This window comes from Theobroma umbraticum, unplaced genomic scaffold (assembly GCF_002168275.2).
Source record: "Theobroma umbraticum cultivar Fairchild unplaced genomic scaffold, ASM216827v3 scaffold_459.0, whole genome shotgun sequence".
Lineage (NCBI taxonomy): Eukaryota > Viridiplantae > Streptophyta > Magnoliopsida > Malvales > Malvaceae > Theobroma > Theobroma umbraticum.
In genome coordinates this window covers 386,574-411,908 of record NW_018397286.1, presented here as the reverse complement: position 1 = coordinate 411,908, position 25,335 = coordinate 386,574, and the positions used below count along the sequence as shown (strand labels likewise).

The 25,335-nt window shown below is 35.0% G+C and overlaps 3 protein-coding genes and 1 long non-coding RNA gene across 5 annotated transcripts in view; all 4 read right to left on the bottom strand.

Annotated features, from left to right (window-relative positions):
• Window positions 1–1,016, bottom strand: part of LOC110428529 (uncharacterized) — a 2,214-nt gene extending 1,198 nt beyond the window's left edge. Inside the window, exons 1-2 of the long non-coding RNA XR_002446470.1 lie at window positions 808–1,016; window positions 641–729 (exon numbers count right to left, since the gene is read on the bottom strand). This is a non-coding gene — a long non-coding RNA (uncharacterized LOC110428529). The remainder of the gene's footprint in view (window positions 1–640; window positions 730–807) is intronic.
• Window positions 1,017–9,760: 8,744 nt separating this feature from the next.
• LOC110428527 (RNA-binding (RRM/RBD/RNP motifs) family protein) lies at window positions 9,761–14,963 on the bottom strand. 2 transcript variants are annotated; one of them, XM_021444370.2, is made up of 6 exons: window positions 14,330–14,963; window positions 13,946–14,078; window positions 13,294–13,429; window positions 12,734–12,770; window positions 11,299–11,572; window positions 9,761–11,064 (listed from the first exon to the last, which is right to left on the bottom strand). In XM_021444370.2, exons 1-6 carry the CDS (start codon window positions 14,510–14,512, stop codon window positions 11,039–11,041), a joined length of 789 nt encoding a protein of 262 aa, XP_021300045.1. In that variant the 5' UTR covers window positions 14,513–14,963; the 3' UTR covers window positions 9,761–11,038. The 2 variants fall into 2 exon arrangements, with proteins under 2 accessions (XP_021300045.1, XP_021300043.1); XM_021444368.2 differs by having other exon boundaries at window positions 9,761–11,044.
• Window positions 14,964–19,579: 4,616 nt separating this feature from the next.
• Window positions 19,580–22,752, bottom strand: RAD52-1 (cobalt ion binding protein). The gene is made up of 4 exons (XM_021444371.2): window positions 22,324–22,752; window positions 21,361–21,398; window positions 21,157–21,251; window positions 19,580–19,964 (listed from the first exon to the last, which is right to left on the bottom strand). The coding sequence occupies exons 1-4, from the start codon at window positions 22,566–22,568 to the stop codon at window positions 19,821–19,823; spliced, it is 522 nt and encodes a 173-aa protein (XP_021300046.1). The 5' UTR covers window positions 22,569–22,752; the 3' UTR covers window positions 19,580–19,820.
• A 263-nt stretch (window positions 22,753–23,015) lies between these two features.
• Window positions 23,016–24,537, bottom strand: LOC110428526 (GDSL-like Lipase/Acylhydrolase superfamily protein). Its single transcript, XM_021444367.1, has 5 exons — window positions 24,288–24,537; window positions 23,987–24,114; window positions 23,665–23,904; window positions 23,336–23,588; window positions 23,016–23,239 (listed from the first exon to the last, which is right to left on the bottom strand). The coding sequence occupies exons 1-5, from the start codon at window positions 24,535–24,537 to the stop codon at window positions 23,016–23,018; spliced, it is 1,095 nt and encodes a 364-aa protein (XP_021300042.1).
• Between the last annotated feature and the right edge of the window lie 798 nt (window positions 24,538–25,335).

The window sequence follows — 25,335 nt, the reverse complement described above, 5'->3', positions numbered from 1 at the left end:
ATCCTTTACGTATATAACTTGTATATATTTATATAGTCAAAACACATTTCAAATTCTTTAGCATTCACAAACTCCTATAATATCTACCAGCTCATGCTTCCCATAAGCTTGCATTTAAAATAAATCATTTCATATCGTTAAATATATACATATACATAATTATGAGATTATTTTTAAATGGACACCCCCTACTCACCTCTCAATAGCGGGACACTACATCACTATTGACTTAAGCGCATATCTAGCTAATTTCTACTCACGGATCTCTCGTTACCTCCTACGGCACACCATCACGGCAACTTTGCTTGCTATACTCTTCCTAGCATCCATTCAAACCCAAGTTATTTAATTATACTCATAAATGGTAGCATATAAACCAACAATCCTTAATTAAATCTCATTGTTTTATCAACAATACTCTCAAACATTTATCACACAATTCATATAATTTAACCAACCAAAGTTTATACAACACAATATAGTCACTTTGCATGCTTACCTTTCGATTTAAGATTGAATTTCCCAAATATAATTCACAACTTCTTCACTTCTAAGAGTACCTTTGTTGCCACAAACACAATCAAGCAATATACATCACATTTTTCCTTTTTACTTAGGATTTCAAAACTAAAACACTTACCCATTACTCATTTAGCTCCATGATCACCATGGACTCTAAAATCTACTTACATGCATGCCTTGGGTCCTTTGAATCCTTGTGGGTTCTTGCTACCACAAACAAAATCACACTTTAAAATTGATTTACAAAGCATGCATTTCATGAAAAATGAAAATCTCTTCACTTACCTTGTCTCGGGTTCACTAAGCCAACCTTTCCTTTCCTCTTTTTTTTTCTTCCTCCTTTCTTCTTTTATCTCTTTCCTTCCTTTCTTCCTTTCCTCTCCTTTCACTTTTTCTCTTGATAGTGGACGGATCTCTCAAGGTCGAGCCTTGAAAATACCTTTGGTTTTCCCCATTTTGTGCTTACATGGGCGGATTGCCCAAGAATTCATGCTTTTTACTTTACTTTCCTTCCTTTTCTCTTTATTCTCTCTCATGGGCGGATTGCCCAAGGTTTCATGTCTTATTGGCATGTTTCTTTTCTCTTTTATGTGACAAAAACACAAGGCAAAAGCCTTGAAAAGTTTTCCACCCATCACACCCATTTTCCATACCTTTTTCCATTCTTATTTTCTTATTTCTTTATTTATCCCTTATTACCATTGGACCAACTCAATCCCTACTCACATTTCATGCACACATTACCTCTTTTGCTCATTAGTCCAAAATCTATCCCATTTAACTTCAAATACTGAGAATTGCACAAAAGTCCTCTAACTTTTCCTTATTTACAGTGCGGCCCTCCAAACTTTCATGCTTAATAATTTAGTCCTTCTAACACTTCTTAAATTCTAATTTTCTTCTATTTTCTCCATTTATATGTGTACAAATATAATATAAGGTTTACACACCATCAACGTGTCGCTATAATATTTAAATATATACTTACCCGCTTGTACTTTATTTAATAAAAGCACGCAAGTCTCACTATCGTCGTTTTACTTCCAAATTTCTTCTTACTTCTTCTCCCCAACTTAGATTAGTCATATAATCCTCCTCCATGACTAACTCAACAACAATTAAAATGTTAATATTTTATTAATATTTTATTAATAAAATATTATTTTATTCTAAAATATTCTTTTAGGCTATTACGACCCTTTGGCACTTAAATTTTTGTCAATTGATCCTCCGTCTCATCGATTGGGTCTTATTGACTTCTATTCGAGAATACGGGATGTTATAACTTGCTTATAAATGGTTTTATCAAACTGAGAGATTCGAGAGTAGGTCGAATATCACATCGGGATAATGTGACCCTTGTGCACAAATGAGCTCTAGCGAGAGAACATTTGGGTCACCAATGGGCTGTTAGACGTGGCTAGGCCACAGTCTTTTCTTTATATGTGACAAGGCCATTGGTTGATATATGTGGCTAAGCCACAAGTTGATATACGTGGTTGCGACCACATGATTTCTCCGATGTCAACCAACATTGTCGAGACTACCATGGCTGTGGGAATCCGATGGAGGGAGGCCTCCCTAATGTTATTACATAGAAGTAGGTCCACAAGTTAATTACTACAATTACCTACTCAAAAGTGATATCTCTTTGGGCTTTCAAACATGACTTCTGTTGCATGGTGAGAAATACAGGTTTTTTTGTAGCTCCTTTACTTATAGTATGATTTTGTGTTTAATACCTCCAGGATGAGATGGTTTACAAGCTTGTGTATAAGCTTTGATAATACTTAATTTCATGGGAGCATGCATGCTTATGATAGTCTGATTTGAAGTAAAAGACATTGAATGATTTCAACGATAGAAATCTTCCATTTGTACTGGTTTTAATACATTACTTGAAATGATTATTTTGCATCACAATTCTTGGGTTTATATGTAAGGGACAAATGTTCCATTTGAGTTTAAATTGTTTATATATTCTTATGTTTTTTATATTCAAATTTTCTATCCATGGCTTGTTTCCCATCTACACCCTGTTCACAGAGCCGATGATTGTTAGTTAAAATTCTACTACGCAAGTATACGTATCGATATAGACAGTATATTAGCAAGTAGAGTATCGATCCCATAGGGAATTGATCTAAAAGTTACTAAGTACTAAAATTATTGCAAATTAATCTTATCCAAACAATATCAAAATAATATCAAATCAAACTAAGTTATAGCAGAATTAAATTAAGAAAAATCAAAATAATAAATACTCAAATAAATATCAAATCAAACAAGCCTAGGATTACAATATCCCTCACACTTCATCTAAATCTTACCTCTCTTCCTTAACTTATCTCAATGGTTTGAATTGCTAACCTAGAGTCCTAAAATATTTATAAGGGTCTCCCGACTCATCTTATAAAAATATCTATTTTAACCAAAACACTATATCCCTATGTGAATGAAATTAAAACAAACTCATTAAGTTCAGGCTCTAATCTGGCTACATATGGCCTATAGGTATATCCCTATCCTATACGCAAATCAATTAATATGATCATATGCTATCCCAATTTTAGTCTACACTAAACTCCCTTTCCCAAGTTTGTTTAGGTTTCTAGATCAATTTAATTGGTGGCCAAGCAATATAAAAGCATTAAGAACAAATGGAATAAACAATTCAAATCCCATTGAAAATAAGCAAGAAAGTGATTAAAAATCTAGATTACATGTGAGTTCAATTGCAATCCTAGAAAAATAAATTAGCTTATAATATCTAATAAAGACAATATCCAAAGAAATTTAACCATGAATCCAAGTCAAGTCAAAGAAAATAAGAAAAACACAAAGGTAAGAGAGAAAACTAATAGTTAGAGATTTATGATCTTGATTCTCTCTCCAATTCTCTTGTTTCCTTGCTTTGTTCTTGGCTCCAAATCTCCAGAATAGTTGCTTGCTGCCTCCTCTCCAAAATCTCTGAAAAAGGCTCCTTAAATAGGCTCCAAATAACCTAATTTTTGAAATCCCGTTAATGTCCTTTATTTTTTTTTTGGAAAGTCGCGTAGCGCTGCGGCGCTACTTCTCCAGCGCTGCAGCGCTGAGCTCTCTGGAATTTTGTATGTGTGCTTCCTTTCATCAACGCTGCAGCCTTGTTCGCCCAGCGCTGTGGCAGTCTATCAACTTCAAACGTGAGTTTCACCCTGATATGTTAAGAACTGGGCAAAGTAGTAAACATAAAAGTTTTATCCCTGTCTCTTAACTTTCCAATGGATCAAAAATCACATCAATTGAACTTCTGTATTGAAAGATTTGCTCCAAATACCGCATCATGTTCAGTCTTTACATACTGCTGCAGTGGTCCGACTTTGACAAATATTTTGACCATGATCCAATCAGAACTGGGCAACTTGGTGAACATAAACATTGTATCCGTTCTTCTTATAATTCTGTTGGTCTAAGAATCACCTCATTTGGAGTTTTTTTTGAAAGAGATATGGTCAAAATACTGAAACATATACGAATGAAGCTATCACCATACTTGCACTGATTTTCATCAAATGAGTCTTTTTCATCAATTTCCTACAAAAGTCATAAGAGAAATTAGCAATAACTACTCTTAAAGTAATTTAAAATAAAATAACTTAAAATTTAACTAAAATAACTTAAATTAATCACTTAACAAGTAATCAAACTTAAACTAAAAAAAACACCTATAATGCTAAAATTCGAACCTAAAATCTCAAAGATCTAGCTACTTAAGCTCCCAAAATGACTCAAAATAACTCTATATAATAGAGTTATCAATGATCACTAAGTTTGTGAGACTCACCCCCTCATCTTCTCCTTTTTGTAGATAAGTGATCAACTCAAGTGTATTACCTCAGTATATAGTGGACTCACTGTAATGTAGGTAATGGCATCTCTTAGACTTTCACTCCAAGTCGCTCCGCTGCATAGAATTCATGTTGAGTAAAACAGTTAGACTTATAAAAATTTTTAAGTTTATTGAAAATGTATTGCTAAGAACCTTGAGGTTGTGTAATGGATTCTAAGTGTGATGTTTGAATATATCTTGAAGTTTACTAGAATTAGACGTTATTTAGTTGCTATATCTTAATTACAATTTTTACTCAGTTTAAGTGGAACATTATAATAAAATCCAAGTTGATTCACACATGAATTAAATTGTTTGATTTGGTTAATGAAATCTCAACTAAAGCTTGTTCGGGATTTGGTGGGTTCTCTCGCAAGTCTCAAATGCAAGTAACGATCGGGATGAAGGTCATTACATGTCACATTAAAACTTGTAAATTCATTTCATAGCTTAATCCACATCAAATGATTATGGATCATGAAGGGAAAGTAAGGGCTAGAAAATTCGACATTAAGATTTCGCATGACATGCTTGTTGAAGCTATAATTAAGCATGACTTGCCTTATGCTTTTATTGAATATGATAAGATTAGAGTTTGGGCTAAGTATGTAAATCCAAATGTAATGATGCATACTTGAAACATTGTTGTATATGATGTACAGATGATTCATTTGAAAGAAAAAGAGAAACTTAAACTAGCCATACCGAAGTTACTTAATAACATTTGTTTAACTTTTAATGTATGGACATCATCTATTTTTGAGGGCTATATTTATTTAACCGCTCCATTTGTCAATGAAAATTGAAAGTTATGTAGCAAGTTACTTAACTTTTTTCATATGCCTTCTCTACACACTAGAGTTGAATTAGTTGCCACTGTGTTTGATTGTTTGAAAGAATGGGGAATAGATAAAAAAAGTTTTCTCTCTTACTTTAGACAATGCTTATGCTAAGGATAACATGCAAACTATCTTGAAAAGCCATCTTCATTTGCAAAATAACTTGATTTGTGATGGTGAATTCTTTCATGTGAGTTGTTATGCTCATATATTAAATTTTAGTGTTTAAGAGGGCTTGAAAGTAGTCAATAAAACATTATTTAAAATTAAAGAGAATGTGAAATATGCCAAGGCATCGAATGGGAGGATGAAAAAGTTTCAAGAATATGTTCAACAAGTTGGCATTGATGTAGGTATTGGGTTGCATTTAGATGTGTCAACTAGATGGAATTCAACATATTTAATGCTTCAAAGTACAATCAAATATCAAAAAGCTTTTCTTAGCCTTTTGTTGATAAAACTTATAAATATAATCCATTCGATGAGTAAAGAAAGAGAGCAATGATAATTTGTGAATTTATGGAGCCCTTTTATGAAACCACAAACTTGCTATCCGGTCATCTCATCCAACTTCCAATTTGTATTTCTTGCAAGTTTGGAACATTGTATCCATTTTAAATGAAAACTTGCATAGTGATGATGAGATTATCAAGGATATGTCTTAAATGATGAAAATAAAATTTGATAAGTATTGGAAGGATTATAGTGTAGTACTTGCATTTGAAGCTATTCTTAACCTAAGGATGAAGCTTGATTTCTTAAAATTTGCTATTCTAAGATTGATGCTTTTACTTGTCATGGAAAGTTAAAAATGTGAAGACAAAGTTGTACAAGTTCTTTGAAGAATATGCAAGCAACACTTACGCATCAAGTATTTCTTCTTATTCAATGAGTAATTTGCCTAAGCAAGCCAAAGGGGAAACTAAACCCAAGGGATCAAAGATCTTTAGTATAAGTTTTATGTCTTTCTAACAGTTTATTACATAAGAATTTATGTTACTTCACTTATATTTTGATAATTGCTTCTTCGTTTTTTGTCTATATATTAAAAATTATAGAAGTTCAAAATGTTTTTCAAAATGAAACAATTTTTATTGCTTGAGAGTTTGAGTTTGATGTTTATTTATATGAGGCAAAGCTTGATTATGAAGTGTTTAAAGACTTGGATGTGTTTAATTATGGGAAGGACAATGCTAAGCACTTTCTTGATCTTTCCAGTATGGCACAGGATGTATTAAGCATTCTGATTACTACATAACATCATAGTATGCTTTTAGCATTAGTGGCCATGTTCTCACTAAGTTTAGAAGTTCCTCCCACCAGGAAATTGTTCAAATGCTTGTTTGCACAGAACATTGTTTGCACGGTTTTTCTTTAGCTACTGGTAGTATTGGTTATTTTATATATTTTAATGTCTTTAATCTTTACTTGTCAAATTAATAATTTTAGTTAAGATTGAAACCCATTATTTCTTTTTTTTATGGCAATGAATATTAGATAATAATAATTCAGACCTTGAGACATTATTGCTATCCAAATAAGATTAAAAATGTTTTGCTTGAAGATGAGGATTGAGGAGGATATCAATGAGTCTTAAAGTTTTTATTTATATGGTTATGTACTTATGTGGATAGGCTTATAGTTTGTGTTAAAGATTAAAACTTTATTTATGATTGATGTAATTTATTTACTTATTTATGTTTAGTGTATTTATTTGTTTATAACATATTTTTATTATTAAATTTATGAATTAAATCATAAAACAATTTTATTGATAGCGAGTTTGTTAGGTGAAATTGTAAAAATAATTTTTTTCTTTTTGAAAAAAAAATAGGTTAACCCAACTCAACTTATGGGCTTACAAAAGATGGTTGGGTTGAGGTTTTGATAACCCATGTTAAAAATGGGTTGGCTCAACCCAGCCTATATTTTCCCAACCTACAGTATTTTAGGTTGAGTTGGGTTGGACCAGCTTATATTGACACCTATGATGGAGAATAAAAGTTTGGCAGCTAAAGGCACAATGTCACTACAAGATATATACAACAGATGCAACTTAGCAATTGTAGGTCCTACCAATTTTGCAAAAGCACAAGCTGATAAAACTTGGAAGGCAGCAATGGATGCAGAAATAAGTATGATTCTGAAAAATGGAACTTGGGTGCTAGTTGACAAACCAAACAATCAATAGCTGATTGGGGTCAAGTGGATCTACAGAACCAAGCTGAATCCAGATGACACAGTCAATAAATACAAAGCCAAGTTAGTGCTTAACAGGTATGCTCAAACTTATGGTATTGATTTCTTCGAAACTTTTACCCCTGTGGCTAAACATTTTCTTAAAAGACTGTTAGCTGCTTTATTAGCAAAGGAAGGTTGGAAAATTTTCCACTTGGATGTGAAATCAGCTTTTCTGAATGATATTTTAAAAGAAGACATTTATATTGCACAACCTAAAGGGTATGAAGTACAAGGTGCTGACAACAAAGTCTATAAGCTTATTAAAACTTTGTATGGACTTAAACAGGTTCCCAAAGCTTGTTATGAAAAAATTGATGACTATTTTAGAAGCCAAAGGTTTAATAGAAGCCTAACTGAACCTACTCTCTGTGTGAGAAGTTCTAGTGATTCAATCATGTTGATAGTTGCCTTGTATGTGGATGACTTGATGATTACTGGGCCGGCTGTTGAATACTTGGAAGAATTTAAAATGCAAATGATGTCTGCATTTGAGATGATTGACTTAGGCCTGATGACTTATTTTCTTGGGATGGAAGTTCAACAAGAAGTGGATCAGATCATTTTGCGTCAGTCAAAATACACAAGAGATCTATTAAAAGAGTTTAACGTGGATGCTCGCAAACTAGTCAACAATCATCTTACTGTTGGCAAAAGATTGAGTAAAAGTGATGGTTCAACAGATGCATATGGCTATATTTACAAGAGTAAGATTGCCTCACTGTTGTGCTTGTCAGCCATTAAACTTGACATCATGTATGCTACAAGTCTGTTGTCAAGGTTTATGCAAACACCTTCTTAGTTGCATTTCAAAGTTGCAAAAAGGATTCTAAGCTATAAAAAAGGGACAGTGGAGTTTGGTCTCAGGTATAAGAGGAGGGACAATGGTGAGCTTCAAGGTTTCACTGATAGTGATTGGGCACGGTCAGTTGATGACTCCAAAAGCACTGGTGGTTTTTGTTTTTCATTTGGAAATGCAGTGTTCACTTGGAATTCAAAGAAATAGGAGATAGTTGCACAATTCTCAGCAGAAGTTGAGTATATTGCTACAGCTGCAGCTGCTAACCATGTTCAATGGTTGAGGAAGATACTTTTGGATGTTGGGTTTATTCAAAAGAAAGGTACTGTACTTCATGTGGACAATCAATCTACTATCTCTGTAGCTAAAAATCCAGTTCATCATGGTCGCACAAAGCATATTTGAGTGAAGTATCATGCACTGAGGGATGCAGTGAAGTAGCAGGAGATTAAACTAAGGTACTGCCAAACTGACTCACAATGGGCAACTATATATACAAAGGCTTTGGGTATAGAACAGTTTGAAATTCTAGGATCTCGACTTGGAGTGCACTAGATTTTTTATCACTGGGGTGTGTTGAAGAATGATCATAATTTGGTGAATCAGTGTGCTTGATCTGGGTGAATCAGAGGAGCAGATGTTTTTGGAGGGAAGGAACAGGTTTTTTGAAGATTGAAGACAGTTCTTTATTACTCCAAAACGTTGCCATGCCAACTTTACCAAATGCTTGTTGTGATACGCAACTTTGCAATGTCGTTTTAATTGTTGTTTTATTTCCTATGTATGGAACGGTTGTTTGTTATGTTGTTTAACTTGGCTACTACAGTCTTGTGTCTAAACGACTTGTTTACCATCGTATTGTTCTTCTTGTTCAATTTCAGGGCCCCAACGTTTTAAGATTTGTTTTTTTTTTTTTTTTAAGGAAATATATAACGCTAGAAATGACATAATGAAGGGTGTGACAATCTTTTAATTTCCAGATATTGAAGCCTCTCATTTTGTTCTTTTCTTCTTCTTTCCGGAGAATCATTTCGTTCATCCTTCTGAGTATTTTTCTGAAAATTTTATCATTCATTGACAACTCTTAGGCTGTAGCCATTAGCATATATAGATACAAAAATGGATGTCTACTATCTTACACTAACTATGGGCTTGTAGAAGCGCCATTGTGACGAAGAATTTTCCCCAGTACAGATCCTTAGCAAGAAACAAGGATGAACTCAAAAATGACATTACAATGGATAACAAGTGTTTTGCATTAATTGAAGCTTTTATTCTACCCCTTTAAAATTCTCATTTTTGCATTAATTGGATATGTAATTGGATTTCGTTTCTAGATACAGCATGCATGTTGCTGCCAACGACGAGATGGAACAATTTTTCAAGGATAAATTGGGTTGAAGCACTTTTATATTGTGTAAAAAGCGTTGAATACGAAACCAACAGTTGCCATACTGGAGTGGCTGTAAGCAGCAATGATTTTAGGCCCAAATATTAAACACGACAAAATTTTAACTTCAGAACATGACAGTTTGCTGATCAAGGACAAAGCATTAGCAGCAGTAAGCATAACAGTCTGAAATTAAAGCATAGTAAGTAGCATATCCATTCTCAACCATCAAAGATGGAGAATGAATCATCTTCTAAGTGGCATCGATCGATCCCTACTTACAATCCAAACCATAGGCTTATACATATAAAGAGTATCAAGTACCATCTCCAAGTGAAAGTTCAAGAGAGAGAGGGAGCGAAGGAGAGAGAAAGACAGAGAGTGATGAGGATTACCTAAGTCCTAACCATGGTTGGTGGGTTAGAAGAGAAGAACCCTAAGGAACCAAAATATCTCCCAGGGTTACATGCAAATGCTTTGAGCTCCACATCCATTGATGGAGTTCTTTCATGATGAAATATTAGAAAAGCTAAATGCAAAAAGACAAACACTAACCCTCCTATTTATAGTTTAATGAAAAGGGGCTAATACTCCCAGAGTTTAGCCACAATGAATTTACAAGAAACAAGTGTCAGTTAACATTTTCTTCCCTTTCCCTAAGGGAAGATGGTGTTGTTTAAAACATATTATATAAAGATCAGACGTGATGTTGGAAAAGCATTTATAAAAACATGACTACATGGCCCTAGCTAGTTTTTAAACCCTAAGACTAGATGTCAATGCACCAAAAAGAAAAAAAAAAAAAAAAACCTTGGGGCGTCCAATGCCCATGATTTTTGCTAAAACTGCCTCATTACCAAGAGGTGATTAGCCAAAGTTGGAGGGATTAGCCATTAAAAGACTAAATTTGAAGATGCGAGGCTTGCATTTTGTGTTGTTGAATTTACAGTTTTTGCAAACCATTTTCTGTTTATTAGCCTTGCCTAGGCTAAAGTTACAAAAAAAAGTTTGTTTTAATTAGCCTTTCTGGGCCGGAGATACAAAAAGTATCCCAACTTAGCTGTTCCAATAGCTGAGTTGGCATCGAGATAAAATGCTTTGGTTCTCTTCAAGGAACCCTTGTTTGCAAAAGATGCAACAGAAAAAACATGCATGATTCTCCAGTTTCGGAGGTGATTTGTGGCCCCTATGGGGGGCCTTGTTTGTGCGTGCAAAGGCCCTGATGCCAAGCACGGGCTTTGAGTTAGATAGAGACAGAGGGAGAAAGAGAACCATGGTTAGGCCGAAGGTTGAGACTTTAGAGCAGCTGAAGAAATGTGGAGTAGCTAGCTTGGAATGAGTCTCTTAACGATGAGGAATTGCTGGGGCATGAACAGCCATGGTCACGCCTGTGGCACAGCAAAACACACTGTCAAAGATATTAGTACCCTTGTGCCAGTGGATAAATAATTATAAGATTATACAATTATGCACAAATGTACTTTAAATTGTCTCTCTATATATAGCTAGATGTAATATACATAAATGACAAAAAACATTTTCTTTTTTTAGTGGGGGGGGCGGTGTTGCGAGAGGATTACACCTTGAACAAGTTGTTTCAGACAAAAAAAATAGTTGCATAAATTGTTCAAGTAGTACAAACCTGATTGCAAGGCTGGAGTAGGTGCAAGTGACATGGGTGCACCATAGTGCTGCGGGTAACTCCCAGTTGAGTTAACGGCCGAGTACTGAAACGGGTGATGTGGATACTGGACACCATATCCCTGACCCGAGGTGTAGCCGGTGGCTCCCCCAGTTCCTTCTCCAAATTGAAGATAGGGGTAGAATGTTGTTCCTGCACCAGTCATCAACCCACCCGGGCCTGCACCATACACTGGATACTGGGCAGTGGCCCCTCCATACACACTGTAGTAGCTCTGAACCATAAGAAGACAATTTAAAATAGTTAATATTTCTGTATACACGTGGGCACCTACATGCTATTATGGCCAACGTAAATAATGTGTATAATCAGGTTCAAGTAACTCCTTTGACAATGTGTTGTAATCAGTTAATCGAAACAGCTAAGGAATATAATTCTAGTGCTTGCAATTCCACAAACTGTAAGTGTGAGGGGTGGACCACAGGTCCAATTTCTAATGATCAAGAAGCTGAAGACAAAGCGAAGACACCAGGGCTAGCTGGACTGCTGGACCAACCAGTACAAAGGCTCTGACCAGGACAGGGCGTGCATGTTATACGTCCCCCGGCCCCTTGAAAATTAGGAGTTTGTTTGACAAACGTTTCTATAAATAATGCATTTTAATCAATGGTCTCACTGTCACATTTTCAGATGTCTCTCTTCATTGAGCTTAATCTTATACTACTCGTTATCTTCCAAAGAAATATCCATTTTTTCTTAGAAAGTAGTTTAATTATTCTCTTAAGCATTATGATTTTGAAATTTTCTTTCTTATGTTAAACTTAATGATATATTTACAACAAAAAAGACTAAAAAAAGTAATTTTGCAACTTCAAACAACATATTATCACATTTTTAATTCCGAAATCCTAGGCATTCTACATATGACATGTGATTTCTCAAAGTGTTGATGAACAGTAACATCTTAAAACCCAATTATATGCATGGTTATGGTGCCGTTGTCTAATGGGTTATTTGAAGTAATCTTAAATGCTGTAAATTTGTTGGTAAACGGTCGGTGATGATCTGCTCACAAGTAAAGAGTTGAGTAATGTAACTACTGATACCGCAAGTTATCTTCCACCAGCTCCCTCCAACCAATGACATATATTTAAAAAGGCTAAGACCTCAGCCAAACTGCCTCAAAATAAATTAGATTAATGATATAAATGTATGGTTGTTATTACTTATTAATATCATTTATTTCCCAAAATAATTCTTCCCTTCTGAAAGGAAATTAAATAACATATTACGAAATCCATATATATATATATATATATATATTAGAATTAATGATAGGTAAAGGGTCATTGTTTTCCTAAAAAAGTAAGCTTGAAAAAGCATCCTAAGATGTAGTGAGGATAAAGCAAAAAGAAAAGGAGAAATCTGTACAAACCGTAGGGTATGTGTAATCTGGCGAGTATGGGGAGTACCTGAAAGGGTGTGAAGGAAATGCAAAGCGAAAAAAGAAATAAAGTTAGCAATCACTTAAGAAATCAGTCAAAGTTTGAAATATACATATAAAACAGCTGAAATAGAATAAACATATGAATGAAAGCAGCGAGATGCATTTGCCTATCTTCTGCGATCGTGGGTGTGCATGTGCATGCATGTGCATGCAGTGTATAGCATGAACATTAGTTCTATTGATTCAAAGCCTGTTAATCGTTCTAAATTAAACAAGTTTGAGAGAGAAAGCGTCCGTCATATGATAACAGTGATACTATGAATATATATATATATATATATATATGTGGCTCTGATGCATCTGAGTTTGATCAATAACTTTACTTTTGTTGGAGAGAGAAAGAGAGAGAGAGAGAGAAGGTGGATGAGCGTGCTTGACAGCCCTAGCCAGATCAATGGTGTTGGGTGTCCATGAGTTGGCAATGCACGTGCATGCAGCTTCCCATACACACATGACATAGAGCAGAGGAGAGAGAAGAAAAAGCATACCCATAAACATTATAAGGAATCCCTTGTTGGATGGCATAATGAGGGAAGGTTGCAGCCGAAGGAAAAGCTGTTCCCACTCCCCCTCCAAACCCTGTCTGAAAAGAGCTCATTACCCTAAAATTCCTGCCCGTCCCTCCTGCCAAATATACATATATTTATTTACTTTCATTGATTTTATAACCAAAGACAACTAACAAAATTAATGTATGCAATGCTCCTTTAATGCAGGAATATGCATGTCCTGAGCCAAACATTTTGGATAAATACTGGCATGTGTATGCAAATTTTCCAAGAAAAAGACGTCTGAAGACGAGAATGAATGTTGTAAAAACACAAACGCACTTCCCATGCAATATTCATAGGCTGAGTTTTTGTTTTTCAAGAATTAACATTCTCGATTTTCTTTTTTGTTTTTTTGAAGAATATTCATAGCTGTATTTGACTGTGAATTCTTGTTTGCTGCAAACGGAATAATTTCTTGGGCCCTGGAGATCAAAGTTTTTACAGATAATGTTAAATACGTAACCACTTGCCAGCCTTTGATGATCAGTAACAATAAAAAAACTTAAACTCTTCTCCAGATCTGATGTGTATGCCATCACCCAAAACCTAAATTCAGGTCAAAAACCAAAAGCATGGAAAAGCTGCTCACCATGCTTTGGAGTAGAGGGTTTGGATCTTTGAACACCCAAAGAAGCGAGATTGCAATTAGCCCTTCTCCCATCGATCACAGGCGCAGCATCAACGCAAGCTCTCATGGCAGCTTCGGGCTCACGAAAAGTTACCTGCAGTAGAAACAGCACATTTTCTATCTCATATCCATTATCACAAAAAATATCATCCAACTATTAAAAAACAATGACGTAAATTGTACACAAAATGGTCAATTTTCTTTTTTGATTTTCATTTTGTGTAAAATCCATCACTAGATCTTTTATTTACTTGAAGATCTAGTGATTAAAAAAAAGAAGAAAGAATATGATATGAAGATTGGAGAATGGAATGAACAGGTAAAAAGAGAGATAGAAGAGCGTACAAATCCATAGCCTTTAGATCTCCCAGTGGCCTTATCAGTGATGACCACAGCCTCCAAGATCTCACCAAACTGCTCAAAGTACTTCTTCATGGTATCCTTCTGGGTCTCCCATGCCAGCCCTCCAACAAACACCTTGGTGTAAGTAGTGTCACCAAACTGACCTGCCAAATTAGCTGGAGTCATCTTTTTCTTGTCCTTCCACTACTCTGAGGATAGCAGAAACAACTTAGGATCGATGATCTCTTCTCTTCTCTTCTCTTCCCTTCCCTTCCCTTGTAGTCCTTGCTCTTCTTCCTCTTCTTGATGGCCCTTTTTCTATCGCTTTCACCCCAAGGAGAAAAAAAGGTCAGCAGGAAAGAAAGAAAAACCTTGTGGGGTGATATTTTGTGAATGTTAAATAAGTCCCAGTAGGGGCCTGTGTGGCAAAATATAGATCTAAGTATATGGTAACCAAACCAAGAAGCCAGAGGCCAAAGAGAGACAGACCCACTGTTACTTGGATTGGATGGATCTTCTCTAGATTTAGAATTAGAGGTGAATTTGGTGGCGTTGATCAAAGACACAATTAGGTCAGAGAGATGGAAAGAGAAAGAGAAAGAGAGAAATAGGAGGGAAGAGCAAGCAAAAGTTGGAAAAAGAGGAAAGCCTCTCTCATAATACGGACATGAATTATATACACGAGCAGCCCCCACCGCTTTCCATTCTGTATTTCACTCCTTCACGCGCCGTGTTTCCCATTCTTCCACTCCACTTCAATTTTTTCCACTCTCACGTGCTCTTCCGCGACTGGTATTGCTTAATGCAGAATTATTATGTCCGCATTGCTGTACTTTCTATTATTTTAATAGAACTGGAAGAAATGACAGTCCTAGGCTCAAACTTTTATCATAACTACGAGATATACCTGGCCCATTTGTGATCATGTTGGGGAAGGTACGTAGTGGCATAAACGGAACGGAGATATATAGGGAAGGGAACGGGAGGGAATTAGGGAGAATGAAATCACGCGGGAGGTCAACGGTCAATTATCCAATTGGTTGTTGCTTCTCTCGTTACTAAAGTTGTGATTCTGTGTATATCTCCTGGTTGGAAAAACACTTATATGTTGGTAACCTATTAAACTACTATTTTATTGTCCTCTAAGGGCACTGGAAGGCTAATGCCTGTCTCTAATTTTGCAACTGTTATAATTAATTAATTAATTAATTAAATTAAATTAAAGGTTGATAAGATGTAGCTAGTATTTTTCTGAATAAGGCAAACGCCGTCTTCCCTCTTCAATTCCAGCTCACAGCCATTCTCCACTGCCTTCTGACAAACCCTACCATAGGGTCTTGATATCATTATGTTTTTTTGTATCATACAACCCTCCTATTTCTTCAAAGGGTTTTTTTTTTTTTTTAACGAAAGAATCGCTAAACTGATAATTCCATGTTGTTTCTATAAAACAATAAAACATTTCTAATATTTTATTTAATATGTGTACCAAAGGGTACATATGTTGAATTGATAAAGCTTCGCTATAATACACGTTAAAAGATGTTATTATGTACACTGGTGGCAAAAGTGCTATCCACAAAGAAAAGGAATCAACTACAGTAAGGTATTCTCTCTTGTAGTGAAGCATAATTCAGTCTGAGCATTTACTTGTTATAGTGGCATATTTTGATCTTGAGTTTGAGCTACTATTCTTACATGGTGAGCTTGAAGATAGGATCTACATACAACAACTAGAGAGATTCAAGGTTCTAGGTGTGAAAGATTATGTGTTCGTTTAAAAAGTCATTATATGGCCTGAAACAATCTCTTAGACAATGGTATAAAAGGTTTGATATGTTTTTATGGAGGCACATGAGCATTCTTGGAGTGTGTATGATAGTTGTGTCTAATGTAGAAAGCTTCCAAATAATTCATTTATTCATTTGTTGTGTATGTAAATGACATTTTTATTGCTGTCAATAGTATGTTAGAAATTAATGTATTAAAAAGCAGCTCAGTGGTGAGTTCCAAATGAAAGACTTAGGTGCTGTGAAGAAAATATTGGATATATAAATATAGACAAGCGTTTAGGTTATGTTTGTCACAAAGTAAATACATTAAAAATATACTAAAATGTTTTGGGATGTAAGACACCAAGTCCATCACTACTCCATTAAGGTTACACTTAAAACTTTCATATAGTTTAATTGTCACTGCAAATGGAGGATGAGAAGGAGTACATGCTGACATTCCATATGTGAATGTAGTGAGTAGCATTATGTATGCTATGGTGTGTAATAGGTTACATATTTCAAGTTGTTAATGTGGTTCCTAGATTCTCAGGAAAATTTGGAAAAGGACATTGGCAAGCTGTGTAGTGGATCCTTTTATATTTAATAGGCACTATAGATATTGGCTTAGTGTATGAAGGAGGTGTAAACACTAGTTGTAATGTGATTGGCTTTTTTGATTCAAACTTTTCTAGTGATCTAGTTAGTAACAAAACTCAAACAGGGTATATGTCCACTCTCTTTAAGGTTTGTAATTAGTTGAAAAGCAATTCTCCAATCAACAGTTGCCTTTTCTTCAACTAAAGTTAAATATATGGTAGAAGGATGTGTAATGTTGATACTTCTTTTTGTTGCTGTTTGAATAACTTCTTTGCTACTTAGAAATCAAAAATTAGTGAACAACTTGTTCTTTTTGTGTGGTCGAATACTACAAAAGAAGGTATTGATTCTACTTATTAACAGATGCCTAAATGTGCCTTACTATGTTACCTCATGATGAGTTATGTAAGATTCTAGCTATGATGATTGTGGTAAGTTGTGTACATGCCGATGTTGTAAAAGTCTTAATTGCATAATTTGTGTCTTATTAGATGCAAATTGTTGAAGAACTCCATTGAAAATAAAGATTCGAAGCAGTACATTGTCTCCTTAACTACATAGGTAGCGACTCCCTTATCACAGGAGTTGTTAATATTGTGATTTTACAATGGTAGATTGTATTAAAAAAAGTTAATTTGACTACAATGGGATGATCATGGCCTATTTCTCATGCCTCTTTTGTTTTGCTTAAGAGCAAGTCTTCTTGCTTTGTAAGGGTTATGTTTGACCCTATTAGCAACCTAATGGTTTTGTTTCTTTACAACTTACGTAAGGGAAGTCATGACAATGTCTTGCAATGGGCCAACCAACAGCATTACCACAAAAAGGTAGTTTTTGTAACTATTCTACAATAATGAAATTATTCATGATGCTTTTAAGTAAATGGTAAAATACCTTCATTTTTCTAAATTTTAATTGAAATTATACAAAAGTTCATTAGTTTTCAAAATAGACACTCTTCTCCAAATGTCTAAATAGCATTAATATTAAATATGAAATGTTTAAAATGCTCTTTTTCTTTTTCCTAATATTTTCTTTCTCTCAGGCCAATTGACGGCGTCCTTGCTCCAATCGACCACCCATAGAGAGCATTAGATTAGTGTTCCCTAAGAGCACTAGAGACCTAATCAGGCTCTCCAAAGGAGCACTAGCCCAAATCCTTATTTTTTTTAAATTAATAAAATTATATAATAATAATTTTTAAAATTAATAAAAGTAAAATTATCTTTTTAATATCGCAACATCATCAAACTAGTGAAAACACTAACAATTGACTAATGATTAGACCTATGTGTCAAGCAGAAAATATTTTTTGAGACAGAATATTTATTTTGAAAACTAATAGATTTTTGTGTAATTTTGATTAAAACTTTGAAAGGTGAGGCATTTACTTTCAAAAAAAGTTGAATATGTAGATGTGACTAAGACTATGAAGGAGGTTTTATGGCTTCGAGACTTGGTCAATGATCTTAGTTTTGGACAAGTATAGACAATTGTGTTTTGCAATGGTCATAGTGTCATACATTTGACTAAAAATGAAATATTTCATGAGAGAACCAAACATATCCAAATCAAGTGTAATTTCATTCGAGAGATTGTTTATAGAGGTGGGATTATAGTGAAAAAAGTAGCTATAGCTGAAAATTCAACAAATATGTTAACTAAGTCAGTTTGTGAGATAAAATTCAAGTATTGCTTAGACTTTATCGGTATTCTTAGTGGTTGAGGCCCTTTGGGGCATTAACTGTGATGACAGATTGGTGAGTAAAGTGGAGCTTGATGAATTCAAGCTAAAAGTGAAGATTTGTTATGATACTTTGAATTGTAGTTTGACTAATATATTTTGTCGAGATAGTCTTTACTTGCTAAACTAGCATATCAAATTCTAATTAGATTAGGATAAGATTATTGTACTTGCATCTATAAAAGAATATAATTAAATCAAGAGAGAGTTTAGAGAGTACTTAATCTAGAAAGAATGATTTGGGTGTAACTGAGATAAGGATTGTAAATTTAAAATTATTCTTGTAATTTTTTTTAATGAACTTTTCCTTGTCATTGTGCTCGTGAATGTAAGCAATTAAAGACTAAACCACATACATTTCTTGTCTAATGACAATTAATAAATAATAAAGTAAAATACCCTAACCTCTTAAGTTTTAACTATAATTCCGCGTGTATCTATTTGTATTGAAAATAAACAATTTGTCCCAAAAAATATTTTTCGCTGGACACATAAATTCAACTGTTTATCAATCGTTAATGTTTTCGTTAGTTTGATGAGATAATATTTTTAAGATAATTTTACTTTTTATTAATTTTAAAAATTGTCATTATATAAATTATAATTTTTAATTTTTAATTTTTTTATTTTATTCAAAACAAATTTCTCTTTTCTAACGCGACTAAATTTAGACAAGGAGTGTCAAAGTTGGTCAAATGATAACGCTCCCCTAAAGAGTACTAGATCGGTGCTCCTTTTGGGATCTAATTTGGAGAGTACCATTGAATCTGACCAAATCTAACCATGAAGTGAACAATTAATATAAGAGAATGTCGCTGACCGACTTGAAAAAAGAAAAGAGTTGAAAAAGAAAAAATAAATTTTAAACATTTCATATTTAAGTATTAATGTTGTTTACATATTTGGAACGGATTGTCTATTTTAAAAACTAATAAATCCACATGAAATTATGATCAAAACTTATTTGGATCAAGTAGTTTACCCAAAATAATAACAGGTAGACTGTTATTTTGTGTTTCACACAAGCAATAAGCAATTCCTCTTCAACAGGCTCACTCACTTCAGTAGGAGAGATTAAGCCGAGTCTCTCTAGTGCTCATCTTTACAGATAACAAAGCAAAATTAGTTGACAAATACTTTAGAATAAATAATTTCACCACAAACCTCTAATCAGTAGGCTCTAATGTAACATGCCAAGCCATCCCGAGCCTATCATGGGATGCCATTTTCATTACAAAAATCTGTTTCACTTCTACTCTCAGAGGAGAACATTTCCTTCCCAAACAAAATTATAGCAACATTATGCTATTTGAATCATGCCTCCTCCCAAAACACAAAGTTTAAGCTCCAACCTAACACAACAGAGCTTATTAGCAATCTACAACATGTCCTCATGATAAAGATGAAGCCCAAGCCCGAAGCGTGCACAAGCTCGCCGAAATGCCATGGCCTCAGCCTTCTGTACAGGATCTCCATAACCAGGATCATCAACTGAAGCAGTCCCTGTCGACTCTCGATATATCTTGTGCAATCATACAAGAACAAACTCAAGTTAGCTGCTTTTAGTCAAAAATATATATGCCATAGATGAAGAAATAAAGAGAAGAAAATTTCATCTGTCAACAATCAAACGTAACATAAACTACAGCTTAACAACTTTTCAGTACTTGACTTCAAAAAACTCATGTAAGTTTCAGAAATCTATTGAATTTTTCCTATTCGACATAGTCACAAGTCCAGCAATAGATAAACTCAATGGAAATAAGAAAACAGTTACCATGAAGATGCATAATATTCACATAAACTAGGAGTCTTTAGGAATAAATTTACCAGTTCATGAATAACAATTGAAATCTGCGAGCGTATTGAATTCTATTGAAGCATCAAACTATCATGTCTAAAGTTTATTTACTGCTCCTAAATTTGAAAGAAGTTCAACTCTTAAACCAGTCTGCTGCAAGTTTTCACATCTAGCAGGCCAAGTCTGTCAACTATATTTTTTAAGTTTTCCTTTTTAATAAAGGAAGAAGAAAAGAAAAGGAAAACCTATAGCACAAGAGAAAGTAAATTTTAGTAGGAGTGCCCGTTTCAGTATTGGAATCACAAGAATACCTTTTTTTTCCATTCATTCCAGAGCGAAAATTCTCATCCCTCTTTCCTTTATCTACTGAATCATCTTAAGTATCATGAACAGAAACTGTGTTCATCTATACGTCTATTATCTGAATTAGAGTATCATTCAAATTCTGACCAAGCATCTTTCAGCAATTAATTAAACAGTATATGTTTCAACTTACAAATTCTATTGACTTACAACGGAAAACGTATTAAGAGTTAAAAAGGGAAGAAATAAGGTCACTAAACTATCAATGGTATCATCGGATACATTCCATCTGGTTGTTGCTTATCCACTTTCCTTTTGCTTCCGGAAGCAAAAGAGCAACAAAACAAAAAGTCTTTCGATGCATCAGTAATTGTCATGAAGCAACCAAATATTCGGACAAGTGACCTTTGCCAGCTTATCCACAAAAGTGACCACAAATTCAAGCGTACCATGTCCACTAAATCCAGCCAAAAGATCATTTAATTGGAAGTCAACAACATATAAGCTTTTGGCAAGCAACTTAGTAGCAGGATTAATGAAGCACAAATGCCAACTAATACAAGTTCACTGCATGTGTGTCATAGTATCAATCATAAAATGGAACAGATACCTCAGCATCAGTCCCATAGAGTGTTACACGATAGATGACAGATACAGACTTTCCATCAGCAGAGTAAGTAATACTCCGAACCTCACCAGACCATTCTGCACAATAGGTGGAATACCAAAGGCTTTGAGTTTTATAATTGTGGAAAGCCAACAATATTAAGAATAGTGATTGCTTCAGCCAGAATGATTTCAATCTTTAAAGTACCTGGAGCATGTAGGTTCATAATCCGATTCACAATATGCCTGCAAAGTGCAAGACGTGATAATAAGAAACCATGTAAGACCACCATTGATACCAAATGCCATGGAGAGACAAAATTGACAAGAGAAAAAAAAAATATAATGATAACTCACAAAGACTGAAAATGCTGAGGAAAAAGAAGGGGAAGGCTCAAAGTTTAAACTAGTTAGGGTTTTGATGCAAATTTCTCAGACAAAAGGCAGCAGATTTCATGATATTAAACATCAGGCCTGATGCAGAAAGAAAGGAAATCGCAGCAGAGCACATTCTATGCCCCCAAAATTAAAGCACAAAAAAAGGCACAGGCCATAGCATAGATATGCATGAAATATCTGCATTAAAGCATATTGCTTACAGTTTTATAATCATGCTCCACGCTTGCCTCTAATTTCAACTTGTAACTAAAAGAAAACCCCAAAGAGTATGTGTGGAATAATGAATTTTTCGAAGTTCCTTTTAAATCAGCAGTTTGCTCTGCAATAACAGAACAAACAATTGCTCCAAAACATGACAATCCATTTGTAATTGAATTTTTCTGTAGAATTCATTATCATTCGGTTCCCAAATCCAAACACTAACAAAATTCTAAAACTCCCAATGCTGTCCCTTACATTTACATTAGTAGAACACAAAATCCGAAAATTTCAGTAATCATCTTAGACCCCTCATGGATAAATTGCAAGTAAAGTTGTTGATCTTCCTCAGGCTTAGCTACCAGCTTCCCATTTTACAGCATAACCACTGGATTAAAAAGAAAATCATAGCCTTGCAGTTTTGTTTCTTTTAACAACAGATAAATCACAAGAAGCTTTAATAGCACAGGGGATTGACAGGAATAAATCTAGTTACTATTAAACAACCTAAAACAAAATAAAGGAAGACCAAATTTTAGTAAATAAAGAGTGACCGAGAGAATAATGAGATGACCAGGGGATGTATTTGATATTGAAGCCATCTTCGATGCGGAGCTTGACGAGGGAATCTGGGACTTTTTTGTTGAGTTCTTTGAGAATCTCGGAGAGGGGTCTGCTGATTCCCGCTGTGGGAATGGCATCGTCGTCCGACTCTTTTGAGTAGGATACGACTCGTAGGAGGGAACACAGGGATTTTCTGAAAGGAGAACAACTCATGGGTGATCTTGCCAGGGTTTTAATTGCCATTGAAGATGCCATTTTTCCTTTCCACGAAATCAGAGGACAGCAAGTCTCAAGGCCCCGTTTCAAAAGTTTTCAATTACCCCAGGTCGGCTTTTTCTCTTTTTTGTCTGGAAGACGACAGATCGGGAGGCATTCAGTTCATGTGTTATGAGTTTTGTCCTTCAAGCCCGACCAAAGCACATTGGTTGCGGTGTAAAAAAGTGCGTGTGGCCCTTCGAAACACGTATCGCTTTGGTTTAAAAAGTGCTTTCCATCTTTTTGATTTTCAAATGATCAAACGATGTATTTATATTTTATTTTTTCAATTATAACATTACCTCTTTTTATAGTGAAAATATAATGGTATAATTTTTAGTTTGAAGCAATTTTAATTTTAATAACATTACCATTCTAAACAACTGAGATTGATTGTTTGGCATGGAGCCAAGCTGTTGATAAAGAAACACAAGAAATGAAGGAAAATCAGTTGAAAAGAGTCATTTGTTGGATGTTGATCGGATAGGAATCCAAAGGAGGCCCATAGAAAGCCCGACGGGCTAGAATTGAATTCGCTGCTTCCGTTGGATGGAAAGCATCCCAAAAAAAGTATTGGGTTCTGTCCGGGCATGGAAATGCAAATGGCAGACATGTGATTTGGCCTTGGTTCCTCCCTATTCCGCAGCATGCCCTGTCAACTACACTGAATCCTGCAAGAATGAACACACATACTCAATGATGGATCACGGAGGGATCTCTCCCTGAATTAGATGTCTAATCCAATGCATACATACATACATACATACCGTAAGTGGACGGATCATTTAGGATGTCACCCACAACACCATAGGTATTGCCATACACAAAGATTGCAGCAGAACGGTTATTTAGCTCCTCTACAAGTGATTTGATCCCTTGGTTGAAGGTACCCAGAATTTGGTTAACGTAATCAACGCATCTTCCAGGCGCTGCCTGTCCTGTGGCTCTTTGGTTGGGGATGCAACCAAGAGGTCCAACTCCAGCTATAAAGAATTTCCTTAGTCCTACACTGTACAGAGCCTGCACCAATTCCATAAACTGCCATTTATATATGTTTGCTCCAACAAATTAATTAATTCAAATTACGAATTTTTACCAAAAGTTGCCGCCCATAGTGGTTCAGAAGAAGGTTGGCAAATTCTGAAGGACTGTAGGTGTAGCTAGAAGAGTAGATGGATGGCATGAGGTAATTGTTGATGTAGTCATTGCTCCCAAACACCATAATGGCTATGGATTTGGCAAGGAAACTTGTCACATTGCTCCCCATCATTTTTCGTAGTTGATCCAAGGTGCTTTCGAAGTTCACGACTTGTTGGCTTAGGCTATACCGTGCTCCCTGTGATTTTCATTCAATAGAAATTAGAAAATCTATGGAAAGATGGTAGCAAAAGTGAGAATTAGGTAAGCAAAATACGTACGTAATGTTGGCCTGTCTCATCAAGGATGCCAGCGGCTGCTGAAGCATAGTTCATTCCTCCCAGTATTTTAACTCCAACTGAGTTGGGATCTGCAAAGGCTGGAGGATAAGGAACTCCCAACATCTCTCCTGCATGTACAACAATCTTTATATCATAACAGCTTAAATACCCTTTCATAATTAGTAGTTGCCCACTACAAGATGAATCCCATTGCAACCTTTAAACAATTCTCACTTCCATTCAAGATGATCAATAAGTTAACGCCTATCATTGGTATATATTTCGAGCGTAGAAAACTTACCAATTATGTCAACAAAGGTTTTCCCATTAGAAAATCTTCCAGTAGGCTGCATATTGAAATCAATGCCATAAGGAAAATAGTTAGACTTGGCAATTGAGCTAAGGAAATTGTTGTTGCCAACATCAACCAATGAGTCTCCAAACACAAACAGTGCAGGAACTCGTTCTGACCCTGCAACTCCATTTGAGTACTCAAAAATCACAATCACACAGGCAATGAACCACGTTCGTTGGTACAGATCAACACCCATAGTTTAGAACAGGGAAAACCAATATGGATATAGAAAGAACCTATGAAACTTTTAACCTCCAGCTTGCTGTGAACCGGAAAAGGTGAGTTTGAGCAAGATAACAACATGAAGGTGAAGATAAAAGGGGATTATGTATCCATTTTGAAACCGATAAGTAAACGTAGGACTCCATAAAATATTGCTTTTGTCTGTACCTTTTTCCTCAATTTTGGGTGCTATTGTCAAGGACCGTTACTGTTTTTGTGCCTTAACTTGTTTGTATGTCAAGTTATTTTACTTTGCAAGTAAGTAACGAGGCATGTAGAGGAAATTTTTGATAAATTTATGACTTTTAGGCTAAATATGATGGAAATGCTAGGACCTTTAGCCAAAGAGATATAAGGAGAAGAAGAAAGGAAACAAGGCAATTGCGTTGAGAGAAGGGTTGGAGTCAATTCCCCGGCTACAACTTCAATGATGGGAAACAAGTTCCCATGTAGACCCATCCTTTTTATTTAGAGCAATTGAGGTCCTAACTAATTACTTAATTATGTTGAATTGAATATTTAATTGGACAAAAGATGATCAGGTGAGTCATGTGACATTGATGCGGTTAGCATCTTTGTCAGTTACAACAAAGCGGAATAAATGTACTCCTCCCCACTCCCCAGTCACAATGGGTGCTCTCACTATTAATTTATTACTATCTTCCGAACCTGAGGACACGTGTTTTAAGTCAAATCAATTGTTAAATATTTATCACGTCTTTTTTAACTTTTTTCTATTTTGACTGTCTATTCTCACCATTAGTTACAAAAT

Coding starts and splice junctions, on each gene's coding strand:
- LOC110428526 (XM_021444367.1), bottom strand. CDS start 24,537: ATGGGTGTTGATCTGTACCAACGAACGTGGTTCATTGCCTGTGTGATT. Junction 23,589..23,664: donor ACTATGGGCGGCAACTTTTG/GTAAAAATTCGT, acceptor GAATTGGTGCAG/GCTCTGTACAGTGTAGGACT. Junction 23,240..23,335: donor AAATGATCCGTCCACTTACG/GTATGTATGTAT, acceptor TCATTCTTGCAG/GATTCAGTGTAGTTGACAGG.
- LOC110428527 (XM_021444368.2), bottom strand. CDS start 14,512: ATGACTCCAGCTAATTTGGCAGGTCAGTTTGGTGACACTACTTACACC. Junction 14,079..14,329: donor GATCTAAAGGCTATGGATTT/GTACGCTCTTCT, acceptor TTTCTACTGCAG/GTAACTTTTCGTGAGCCCGA. Junction 13,430..13,945: donor ACCCTCTACTCCAAAGCATG/GTGAGCAGCTTT, acceptor TATATTTGGCAG/GAGGGACGGGCAGGAATTTT.
- RAD52-1 (XM_021444371.2), bottom strand. CDS start 22,568: ATGGCATCTTCAATGGCAATTAAAACCCTGGCAAGATCACCCATGAGT. Junction 21,252..21,360: donor TATGAACCTACATGCTCCAG/GTACTTTAAAGA, acceptor CCTATTGTGCAG/AATGGTCTGGTGAGGTTCGG. Junction 19,965..21,156: donor TCTATGGGACTGATGCTGAG/GTATCTGTTCCA, acceptor TGATTGCACAAG/ATATATCGAGAGTCGACAGG.